This window comes from Prunus dulcis, chromosome 8 (genome assembly GCF_902201215.1).
Source record: "Prunus dulcis chromosome 8, ALMONDv2, whole genome shotgun sequence".
In the NCBI taxonomy this organism is placed as follows: domain Eukaryota; kingdom Viridiplantae; phylum Streptophyta; class Magnoliopsida; order Rosales; family Rosaceae; genus Prunus; species Prunus dulcis.
Window position 1 is genome coordinate 3,408,728 of NC_047657.1, and position 12,363 is coordinate 3,421,090.

General features: G+C 41.7%; 2 protein-coding genes across 2 annotated transcripts; one reads left to right on the forward strand and one right to left on the reverse strand.

Annotated features, from left to right (window-relative positions):
* Window positions 1–1,056: 1,056 nt before the first annotated feature.
* Window positions 1,057–2,068, reverse strand: LOC117636993. Its single transcript, XM_034371719.1, has 2 exons — window positions 1,735–2,068; window positions 1,057–1,400 (listed from the first exon to the last, which is right to left on the reverse strand). Exons 1-2 carry the CDS (start codon window positions 2,066–2,068, stop codon window positions 1,057–1,059), a joined length of 678 nt encoding a protein of 225 aa, XP_034227610.1.
* Window positions 2,069–10,215: 8,147 nt separating this feature from the next.
* LOC117636996 lies at window positions 10,216–12,153 on the forward strand. Its single transcript, XM_034371724.1, has 2 exons — window positions 10,216–10,380; window positions 11,545–12,153. Exons 1-2 carry the CDS (start codon window positions 10,216–10,218, stop codon window positions 12,151–12,153), a joined length of 774 nt encoding a protein of 257 aa, XP_034227615.1.
* The last annotated feature ends 210 nt before the right edge of the window (window positions 12,154–12,363 follow it).

The window sequence follows — 12,363 nt, forward strand, 5'->3', positions numbered from 1 at the left end:
CTAATTTCATAGAAACAAAAACTACACTCCAGAGTATGGGGGAAAATAAATATATTAATTAATAAGTGAGGAACCAAAATGGAAAACCACAATGAAAGTACTAAAATGGAAACTGCAATGCAGAAGCGGAAACTGCAATGCTGATCTAGGCAAAAATGCTCAGTTCTAGAGTTAAACAAAATAATATATTTTTATTTTATTCAAGCCATTTTGGGAGAAGGGGAATCAGACTGAAGACCACCTATTCATGTTTATGTTTTCTCCATTGCAGTTTTCGTTTTCTACAATGTAGTTTCCGTTTTTTGCATTGTAGTTTCTGTTTTCTGCATTGCAGTTTCTATTGTTTGCAATGCAGTTTCCGAAAAAAGAAGAAGACGATTTTGTGTCATTGAAGATCGCCCTTCGTCTCTGAGAACTTGATTGAGTATAAGAATGCCGCTTCAGGTTAAAATTACATGTTCTTGTTCACCTAAACTAAAGATTATATAAGTAGCTTCATTTGCATCTTCCTGAAGTGAAAGCAACACTCTTATAATTATGAATCCTTGTACATTTTCAAAGAGCTATGCTTCTAAGAATCATAAATAACAAAGGATGATTTGAAGAACTAAAAAACATACCTTTCACTCTTTTGTGATTTGAAGTGAAAAGAGATGCAGGAAAGTTTGTTTGTTTTATTTTGGCCTATGTTAGACTGGGATATATGCATCTGATCTTGCCCATGCATGATAGAACATAGTACGTAGCTACTATAATGTGTGGTTGTGTTGCACGATTCCATTTATATATCTCCAAAGAATGACTGGCAATGAACGGCGGACTGGGGTCTATATATATAGAGCCCAATTAGTCCAAGATTTTGTATGAGACAGACAAATAGATAGAGATGCAAGTGATGCAAATACTGCACATGAACAAAGGGGTTGGCAAGACTAGTTATGCTCAAAACTCCGAAGTTCAGGTTCAAATTAATATTATTCATCATGCTTTATTTAGAAATACCCAATCACCAACCTCAAACTGAAGATCTTTTCTTCTATTATCAGCATAACTCTTCTATCGGTCTTGGGCTGTCTTAAGTCTTTCTCTAATCAGTTCAACTTGCTTCTTTGTCCGTTCAACATCTTCAGATACTTCCAACCTATGCTCACCCACTTCATCCCAATACAATGGAGTCCTACATTGTCTTCCGTACAAAGCATCAAATGGTGACATCCTAATACTTGCTTGATAACTGTTATTATATGCAAACTCTATGAGTGGTAGTTTCTCATCCCAATCACCCCTAAACTGCAATGCACAAGTCCCCAACATGTCTTCCAAGGTCGGAATCGTCCTTTCTAATTTTCTATCAGTCTGGGGATGAAATACAGTACTAAACCGTAATTGAGTTCCAAAAGCTTCATGCAACTTCGTCCAAAAATGGGACGTAAACTAAGGATCTCTGTCCGAGACAATGGACATTGGCACCCCATGCAATCTTACAATTTCTTCTATGAAGATTTTAGCCAGTTTATTCAAGGTATAGGTCTCTTTCACCGGTAGAAAATGAGCGAACTTGATGAGTCAATCCATAATAACCTATACTCCATCATGCTTGTTTAGTGTCTGAGGAAGCTTGAATACGAATCCATGGTATGTGCTCCCACTTCCACTCAAGAATTCGAAGTGGTTGCAATAACCTCGATCGTTTCTACCGCTCTGCCTTGACTTGTTGACAAATTAAGCACTTACTGGCATACTTTGCAATTTCTTTCTTCATGAAAGGCCACCAATAATGTTCCTTTAGAGTACGGTACATTTTCGTGCTGCTACGATGCATCGCAAAAGCAGAACAGTGAGCCTCCTCAAGAATTTCCTTTTTTAATGCTCCATCATCAGGAACATACAATCTGGTACCCATCATTAAAGTTCCATCATCTCTGACTAAGTAACCTATTTTGGTACCATTCTCAACCTCCAATCTAATAGTACAGATCAATGGATCCTGCAATTGGGCTTCAATTGTTCGTTCCACTAACACTTGTCTCACATAGAGAGTAGCCAACAGCGCTCCCTGATCATCCATACCGAGCCCAACTCTTAACTTTCTCAACTCAACCAACAATGGAAGATATCTCCCTTGGAGATAGCTACAGATCTAGATGACTTTCTACTGAGAGCATCAACTACCACATTAGCTCTCTCAGGATAGTGCTCAATAGTGCAATCATAATCCTTAATCAACTCTAACCACCTCATTTGCCTCAAATTCAGTTCCTTCTGGGTGAACAGATACTTCAAACTTTTATGATCCGTGAAAATCTGGCACGTTTCCCTGTAGAGATAGTGTCGCCAAATCTTTAGAGCGAACACCACAGCAACAAGTTCCAAATCATGAGTAGGATAATTCAACTCATGCTTCTTGAGTTGCCTAGAAGCATAAGCGATTACCTTACCGTGCTGCATCAGCACACAACCTAGTCCTTGTCGAGATGCATCACTGTATATAACAAAGTTCCCACTATCATTCGGAAGTGTCAATGCCAGAGCGGTGGTTAACCTAGTTTTAAGTTCATTAAAGCTCTCTTCACACTCATCTAACCATTCAAACTTGACTCCTTTTCTTGTCAAACGAGTGAGAGGTGTCGCTATAGCAAAGAAACCCTCCACAAAGCGACAATAGTACCTGGCTAACCCAAGGAAACTCCGTACCTCAGTGACATTAGTTGGTCGTGGCCAATTCACTACTGCCTCTACCTTTTGGGGGTCCACATAAACACCATCTGTAGAAATCATGTGCCCCAAGAAACTCACTCTGTCCAACTAGAACTCACACTTACTAAACTTGGCATATAACTGCCTTCTCCTTAAAGTCTTTAGCACAATTTCCAAGTGTTTTATATGCGCCTTTTGACTTTTAGGAAACACCAGAATGTAGTCTATGAACACAATCACAAAGCGATCCAAGTACTGTCGGAACACTCTGTTATGAGATCCATAAACGTAGCTGGCACATTAGTCAACCTAAATGGCATTACCAAGAATTCATAATGACCATATCTTGTCCAGAAAGCAGTCTTAGGCACATTCTCTTCTCTGATCCACAACTGATGATAGCCTGACCTCCAATCAATCTTAGAAAACACTCTAGCACCCCTCAACTGATAAGATAAATCATCAATACGAGGCAACGAATATCTATTATGCACAGTGACCTTGTTCAATTGCTTGTAATCAATGCACAACCTCATGGTACCATCATTTTTATTCACAAACAAAACTGGTGCACCCCAAGGTGAGAAATTGGATCGAATGAAACCTTTGTCTATCAGCTCCTGCAACTGTGTCTTCAATTCCTTCAATGCAGCTGGCACCATTCTATACGGTGCCTGACAGATAGGGTTCGTTCCTGGAACGAGCTCAATAGTGAATTCGATCTCCCTAAAAGGAGGTAATCTAGGAAGATCCTCAAGAAACACATCCGAGAATTCTCGTACCACTGGAATATCCTCCAACCTCAATCAATTATCCCGAGTGTCAATTATGTGAGCTAAGTATCCTGAACACCCTTTTCTGAGCAACCGTATCGCCATCATAGCTTATATAAAGCAAGATGGAAGAACACTACGCTTACCACAAAAAGTCACTTCAGGTCCTCTGGAACTACTGAGTACGACCTCCTTTCGAAAACAATCAACCGAAGCACGATGCTTAACTAACCAATCCATGCCCAGAATATCATCTGAATCCACCATATCTAAAGGAATTAAATCTGCCTCCAAAATTAAATCCCCTACCAAAACCATGCTACCCATGTATACTACACCAACGGTAAAAACATCTCCCGTGGGTACAGAAATAGCAAGTTCCTCATGCAGGGTCGTGAGTCTCACATTCTTATTGTGGGAAAAACTATGCGCAACAAAGGAATGTGTAGCCCAAGGGTCAATTAAAACTCTAGCAGGAATCCCAAAAACTGGTTATAAAAAAAACATACAATCACATCAGGTGACGCCTGTGCCTCCTGCTGAGACAGGTAGCTCTGGAACGTCCACCAAGTCCCCTTTGCTGACTGCCACCTCTGCTAGCCACGCTGGTCTAGGCCCCACTACTAGACAAGCCCCCACAATTTGTGATGTACTTCATACTCTACTCTGTGCACTTGTCCCATGGGTTGGCCCAATAGAGATTTATCTATTCTGTAGAAGCATCGGGCACTCTCTCCGAAAATGCCATGACTGACCACAAAGATAGCACCCACTAGTGCCTTATTGATAAGGCCCAATATGGAATTTGTCGCATAAAGCACACGGGGAGTGATTCCTCCCACTAAAAACTACCTGCAGCTGTCCCCTGGAACCTCCAGTTGTGCTACCTCCGGAACGGGGTCCAGAACTCTCTGGTTGGAACCTCTGCTGGAGTTAACTCCAGCTCAAAAACCTCCACAGCTACGACCAGTGGACGATCCAGAGCTGAAACTACCTTGCTTGGATGATCCCTAACTGGGACCACCCATGTCATACTGTCGTCTGTGGAAATCACTTCGTCCCCAAACCATCATCTGACTGCTTTCAATTAATGAGGCAGACATCACCATATCTCCAAAATTAGTCAGACGTTATCCAATCACAATGTCACGGATGGTTGGCTGAAGTCCTCTGGTGAACAACTGACACTTCTTCCTCTCATCTGACACAAGTGGTGCACAGTATTAGACAACTCATTAAACTCCTTCTCACTTGAGCTTGTGAATCAGATGAAAGGATATGGGGAAGATCTATCCAAAAGAAGGTTAGTTCAAAAACTTCTTAAAAGCCTGACTAAGGAGTTTGATCCTGTCTGTTATGTGATTGAACAAACGAAGGATATTGAGACTGTTGAGGTACAAGAAGTGCTTGCTGCTTGAGGGAGTTTGCTCAACGGCTTGATAGACATGCTGAAAGCACCACTGAGAAAGCCTTCAGCAGCATGAGCATAAACCAAAAATGATCTCAGTCAAATTCTAGTTTTGGTAATAACAAATCAAAGAAGAACTGGAAATCGAAGGGTAAGAAATGGGATTCAAAATCTCAAAATAATGCCAACCAAGGAGGAAAGCATGAATAAGGGGAAAAATAATATCAAACTAAAGGAAAATGCAAGCATTGTGATACACTTCACTATGGTGAATGCTGGTTTAAAGAGAAGCCAAAGTGCTATGGGTGCAATCATTTTGGGCATCTTATTAAGGACTATGAACAATCAAATAAGACTGAGAGCCTTGCAGATTTGGCTAGTAAGGTAACAAAACCTGCAACTATGTTTTATGCTTGTCATTCTGCTACTATTGGAAGAAATGTGACTGTTTGGTATGTTGACAGTGCATGTAGTAACCATATGACTGCTCATGATTCTTTGCTTATTGATATAGATAGAAGTGTGAATTGTAATGTTAAGATGGGTACGGGTGATTTAGTACAATCAATAGGCAAAGGTACTTTGGCTATAGATGTGCAAGGTGTTACTAGGTACATTAAAGAAGTCATGGTTGTACTTGGTTTGGATGAGAATTTGTTGAGTGTAGGACAGATGATAGAACATGGGCATTGGTTGGTGTTTGTTGATAATGAGGTTGACATTTATGAAGGTAAGCAGATGAAAGATTTGATAGCAAGAGTTCAAATGAAAGGGAACAGATGTTTTCCCTTAGATCTCAAATATGTCAATCCTCCCATGGCAAATAAAGCAACTCTAGAAGAATCATCCTGGTTATGGCACAGAAGATATGGACACCTAAACTACACTAGCTTAATGTATCTACAAGAGAAAGACATGGTGCAGGGCTTACCTAAACTACAAGGATCTGAGAAAGTCTGTTCTGGTTGTGTTATAGGCAAAAGTCACAGGAGCTCTTTTGATAAAGAAAAGACATGGCGAGCTACTCAACCACTTGAATTGATTCACTCAGATATATGTGGTCCAATGTAGGTTACCACTCTTGGAGGGAACATATATTTTCTCACCTTTATTGATGATCACTCAAGAATGTGTTGGGTGTTTTTCTTAGAGCACAAGTCTCAAGCATTCAACATTTTCAAAAGGTTCAAAAGCATGGTTGAGTTGCAAAGTGGTTATCAAATTAAAAAGCTAAGAAGTGATAGGGGTGGAGAATATACATCACTGGAATTTTCAAAGTTCTGTGAAGAGTTGGTTTTAGAAAGACAACTGGCGGTAGCTTACTCTCCACAACAGAATGGTGTTGCAGAGAGAAAGAATCGTATAGTATTAGAAATGGCAAGAACCATGATGCAGGAGAAGCAGATTCCATTGAAGTTTTGGGTAGAAGCTGTGAACACAACTATTTACCTACAGAATCGAAGTCCAACAAGTGCTTTGGACAACACAACACCATTCGAGAAGTTTAGTGGGGGAAAACCAGGTGTTAAACACCTCAGAATATTTGGCTCATTGTGCCATATCCATATTCCTTCTCAGAAAAGACACAAGCTAGAGGAAACTGGAATGAAAGGAGTATTTCTTGGATATAGGATTTGTGAAAAAGGGTATAGAGTTTTTAACTTAGAAACTAAAAAGATTGAACTCTCAAGGAGCGTTATCTTTAATGAGAAAGCAATGTGGAATTGGGAGTTGAATGAACCAGAACAAGTGACTATTCCATGGGATGATGAAGAAAGTCCGAGAATATCATAAATTGGTTAATGTTCTATTGAATCACTTCAATCAGTTCAATCTCCACAGAGATCGCAAGTGGTTCATGACCTGCAAACCTCTATGGAGTCAGCTATGCATGATTCATCAGTTTCAATCTCAGAAACTTTTAATCATACTCCACAGAAATGGAAGGACTTAAGTGAGGTCTATGCTTAATGCAAAATGAGTATTATCGAACCTGAAAGTTACAATGAAGGAGCTAAAGATGAAGCTTGGAACAAGGCTATGACTGAAGAGATATCAATGATAGAGAAGAATTCCACTTGGGAATTGGTTGACAGACCAAGCAGCAAACCAATTGTGGGAGTGAAGTGGATATATAAAACAAAGCTAAACTTCGATGGCTCCATTCAAAAACATAAGGCAACTTGTAGCCAAGGGTTACACACAGAAACCAGGGATTGATTTCAATGAAACCTTTGCTCCAGTAGCAAGGCTAGACACTATTAGAACTCTCATTGCACTAGCTGCACAGAAAGGCTAGAAACTGTGTCAATTGGATGTCAAATCAGCTTTCTTGGATGGCATTCTTGAAGAAGAAGTCTATGTAGATTAACCTGAAGGTTTTGTGATTCAAGGAGCTGAAGATTAAGTGTATAGATTAAGAAAAGCTCTCTATGGACTCAAACAGGCTCTAAGGCCCTGGTATAGCGAAATTGACACTTACTTAACTCAGTGTGGTTTCCATAGAAATCCAAGTGAAGCAACTATTTATGTGAGATCCAAAGAAGGTGTTGGAACTCTAATTGTGTCAATCTATGTAGATGACGTAATATATACTGCAAGCAGTGATGAAATGATGGAAGAATTGAAGGCTGAGATGATGTGCAAGTATGAAATGTCAGACTTAGGCCCTTCTCCACCATTTCCTTAGCATGGGATTAACACAAACTGAAGGAAGCATATTCATACACCAGAAGAAGTATGCTCTCACTCTTTTAGATAAATTTGGGCTCAAAGATTGCAAGTCAGTGAGCACTCCTTTGGTTGCCACTGATAAATTACAAAGGGAGGATGGAACTGAAGCTGTAGATGAAAGCTTGTACAGGAAAATTGTTGGAAGTCTCTTATACTTAACTGCAACTAGGCCTGACATTATGTTTTCTGCTAGCCTACTTGCAAGGTTCATGCACAGTCCTTCTAAGTAGCACTATGAAGCTGCTAAAAGAGTTCTAGGTACATACAAGGAACAATTGACTATAGAATTGAGTATGTAGCTGGAAAATCTACACTATTGATTGGTTACTGTGATAGTGACTGGAGTGGATTTGAAGAAGACATGAAAAGCACCTCAGGATATGCATTTTCATTTGGAAGTGGTGCATTTTCGTGGGCATCAGTCAAACAACATAGTGTGGCCCTTTCAACAGCAGAAGCAGAGTATGTGAGTGCAGCAGAAGCTACAACACAAGCCATTTGGCTCAATTTTGTTCTTGAAGATTTTGGAGAAGAACATACTACTGCAACAACTGTGTTTTGTGACAACACTTCAGCTATAGCCATGTCTAAAAATCCAGTTTTTCACCAAAGAAGTAAGCATATTCGTAGGAAGTTTCATTTTATCAGAGATGCAATTCAAAATGGTGAGATTAATTTGGTTTGCTGCAAAGGTGAAGAACAAATTGCTGACATCTTTACCAAGGCTCTCTCCAAGGACAGATTCAGTTATTTGAGAAGTCTACTTGGTGTGAAATCAGCTAACACTTTAGAAGGGAGTGTTGAAATGTAAATTGACTAGCTAATTTCTGGTTAGTTAGTAAGTTTTTACTCTTAGCTTTATTAAGCATTATGTTAGTTAATTGTCTTGAGCTCATATGCCAAGTGTAAGGTGTAAAGCAGTCAGTTAGTTTCCAACGGTTCTTAGGCCTTGTACTGCCATGCGTCACATTCACATTGGCCTTTATAATTCAAAGGTACTGATTGGCTGATGTAATGAGAGAATGAGAAATATACAAAAGGTGTGATCTCTGCAACGGTTCACCAAATTGCACCAGAGAACATTTCCAAAATTCTGTTTTCTCGTAGCTACCTCTCTCACTCTCTCTAGATCTCTAGCTCCCTTTGGAATCCAAATATTAACAAGATGCATATTCAAATTCACGTTTTGGAGCAGCCCATTTGATGTCTTCCTTGGATACGCCTAATGAGCCATGCATTAGCCACATTAGCCTAGAGCCTTGCCTTCTCATCTCCATTTCATATTCTTCAGTAATATTGCTGATGAGAGAGAGAGAGAGAGAGAGAGAGAGAGAGAGAGAGAGAGAATCAAACAATAGCAAAAATGCATGGTAATAGATGATGTATGTTAGGATAGTTGCTCAGAGAAGATAGAATAGTTTAGACTTTCTCTTGACGTGAGGGATACACATTTATATAATGAGTTGTGCGAGTACAAGAATTTATCTTGGGGCCAAAGTTGGCGAAATTGTTCAAGTGGTGAGCCAGCAATTGTGAAGCTCTCCAACCACAATAGCTTTTCGCGCAGAAGGCAGCTATCCGATGGAAACCATAACAGGAAAAGCCATCCGGGGCACGAGCAGCTTTGAGTTTTTGTTATGGTGGTAGAGTAAAAAGGGTTCGAGAAGCAAATTCCATGTCCTCCACAAGTTTCTATGGGACACCATGGTTTGAGACTTGGAATATACCCCAAGTCCTGCATGCATGGCCTATGAGTTCAAGGGCATTGGGGTCAGTGAGATAGATTATTGGCACAGTTTCTGAGCAAGATATGATGAGTATCCAATGACGGATACTCGTTGATTTGTGATGTCTGTGGGAGCATATATTTTCGTCTCCAATCAGGGCACGGCCCGTTGAAAAGAAGATTATCTCTTAAATTAATTAATTGGGATAAATATCTTAATTAATATGATATAATCTTTATTTAAAGAGATAATATCATTAATTCAGATATTATCCTAATAAAGAGAAGATAATATCATTTAATTCAGATATTATCTTCTTAAGAGATAATATCATTAATTCGGATATTATCAAGTCCGACTCGATCCCTACGAAACCCTAGCCCCGAGGCTCCTATAAATAGACGACCTCATTCATCATACAAGGTACTTCAAAAAACTTACTCCTTATACCCGAGAAAAATAGCCGAAGCTCTTTCTCCCTCTCCACTCTCCATATTTTCTCTACATGGCTCCGGCCACCCGGTTTACACCCTACATACAACTCTGTACCCTTTCCTTAGCTATTGTTTTCCTACAAACACTCGAACTAACTTAGGCATCGGAGGGCCTTTGGCCAACACCCCCCAGGTGTGGTCTATTTACTCCAGTCTTTTTTACAGGAATCGAGGAAGAGAGAGAAGGAAGATCGAAGGTTGAAGGATCCAGAAGCGAATATTCTCCCGTGAGATTATTTGCACAAACATTTGGTGCTTTCATTGAGAGCACGAGTTATACTCAACGCATGCTCAAGGAATCCGTTCCTCCTATTTTCCAATCCACCGAAGCCTTCCAAACAACCATGGTTGGAAGCAAGCGCACGAGGAGCAAAACCGCCGCGATGGCTCAATCCGTGACGGCCCAAAGCTACTCCTCCCACGATCTAGCGATCGACATGGTGGCTCAACCATCTCTCGCCGCCATGAACCCACAACAAACCCTTGTTGTTGCACAACAGCAGCCGCCCCGTGTGATTGGAACCACCGTGCCACCCGCCGGACTCGCAGTTAGGACCACCGCACCGGCGTCAAGGCCCCGTGGCCGAATCTAGCCACCTTCGTAGCACCACCGCCGAGCATGGTGGAACCTCACATCAAGGTGGGCTCACTACCACCGCCGACTTTGGCCCAATCTTAGAGCAACTTCAAGCATTCCCTCCATTACCTCCACGCTCGACTCATGCTCCCGCCTACACATCCAATGGAACCCTAGCACGTGTGCAATTGGGCTCCACACATTTCTTTCCTCCCGATCCACGAAGTCAAGTAGACCTTAATCTAAGAGTTGACCAACTAACTCAGAGAATGGACGACCAAAACAATTTGATGAGGCAATTCCTCAACCAAATAAACTTGGCTCAAAACCTTGACCTTGGACAACAGGGTGAAGAGAGAAGGATGAACAAACACGCCGATAGGCAGTTCGGTGGGAACCAAGCAGGTTGAGCAAGAGAAAGTAGACAAGGAAATGCACAACAATGCAATAAGCTCACTGACATGTCGCAAGCATCCGCAAGCCACACTCTGAGCAGACGAAGTCTCCCATCCAGATTGAACTTAAGGACCAATGTGCACGATAGGTTAAGCACACAACTTGGCATCCGCGCCCGCTAGCAGAGAAATATTTATGAAAGGCTAGGCCCCCGGAGAGGTCAACTTGATAACCCGCACAATGAGGACAGTGAAGAAAGGCGCTCTACTACTTTCTCTCGAAGAACCAATTCTCGTAGCCAAGTTACAGAAAATTCCTCGCAAACGCAATCCACCAACACGCTGCCTAGGCAGCGCAACAGAGAAAGTCGACCCTTGCAAACCAATGAGGAAGTTAATCAGCCTCGCCCAAATCGTAAAGGTCATCAACGTGGCCGACCAGCCATGTGTGCCGAAGACGGTGAGAAACTTGTGAATAACCGACTTCGAGACTTAAAGATTGGAGGAAATTTTGAAGATGCACTACGCATGGAGGTAGACCAAGCAAACTCCTCACCTTTCACCACCGAAATCGAGCAAGCTCCCCCGAAACGATTCTCAACGCCCTTTTTCACATGCTTCAAAGGGGATTCCGATCCTGAAAGCCTCTGAAGCTTTTCAAGAGCCTTATGATCCTACACAAAATTGAAGACGCGCTAATGTGCAAGGTCTTTGCAATGACTTTGTGAGGAGCAGCTTAGGACTGGTTCCACACCCTGCCATCCGGGTCGATCAGCAGCTTCAAAGAGCTTGCTTATGTCTTCACCAAAGAGTACACTTCTTATCGGACGATCAAGAAGAACCCTGACCATCTGTTCAACGTGCAAAAGAAGTCTGATGAATCCCTCCGAGACTACATCAAGAGGTTCAAAGCAGAGAGGGCAAACATTGTAGGATGTGATGACCAAATTGCATCCTCCGCCTTCAAGAGGGAGTTGCCAATTGAATGTAAGCTATATCGCGAGCTGACCATCTCTCCCCACCAAACATTGATAGAAGTCTTTGCTACAGCAGAGCGCTACGCACTATGGGACGATGACCAGATTGCCGCGAAGAAGGCTGATCAAGCAGCTAAGCAGGCAAGCAAAGAGAACGGCAAGCGCAGATCACAGCCTCAGGAAGGTGCTCCAACAACAGAGAAGTACACCAAGTTCACTATCCCGATACACCAGATCCTAGCTCAAGTAAATGACATGCCTTGGTTGAAGAAACCATCACCTTTAAAGGGAAACCTAACCAAGAAGGATACCAGTAGATACTTCACATTCCATGAAGGGTATGGTCATTATACAAACGACTGCTTCGCCTGAAAAAGGTACCTTGAAGATCTAGTCAGAGACGGCCATTGCACGGAATTCATCTCAATGGGGGCTATTCAACAAATCAAGGATTGTGACGCAACTAACAATGAGCCTCCACGAAAAAAGCCATATGGATCAACACGATCCTAGCTTACTCTAAGAGCCCAGGCTGACCACCAGGGGGCAGAAGAGAAAGATCAAGCACGCGACTTTCGTCTT

What these genes read in the sequence shown, in the direction of transcription:
- LOC117636993 (XM_034371719.1), bottom strand. Translation starts at nt 2,068, where the DNA reads ATGGATGATCAGGGAGCGCTGTTGGCTACTCTCTATGTGAGACAAGTG. An exon ending in AGAAATTGCAAAGTATGCCA is followed by an intron (nt 1,401 to 1,734) that starts GTAAGTGCTTAA and finishes AGTTGCATGAAG; the next exon opens with CTTTTGGAACTCAATTACGG.
- LOC117636996 (XM_034371724.1), top strand. Translation starts at nt 10,216, where the DNA reads ATGGCTCAATCCGTGACGGCCCAAAGCTACTCCTCCCACGATCTAGCG. An exon ending in TGCCACCCGCCGGACTCGCA is followed by an intron (nt 10,381 to 11,544) that starts GTTAGGACCACC and finishes GGAGCAGCTTAG; the next exon opens with GACTGGTTCCACACCCTGCC.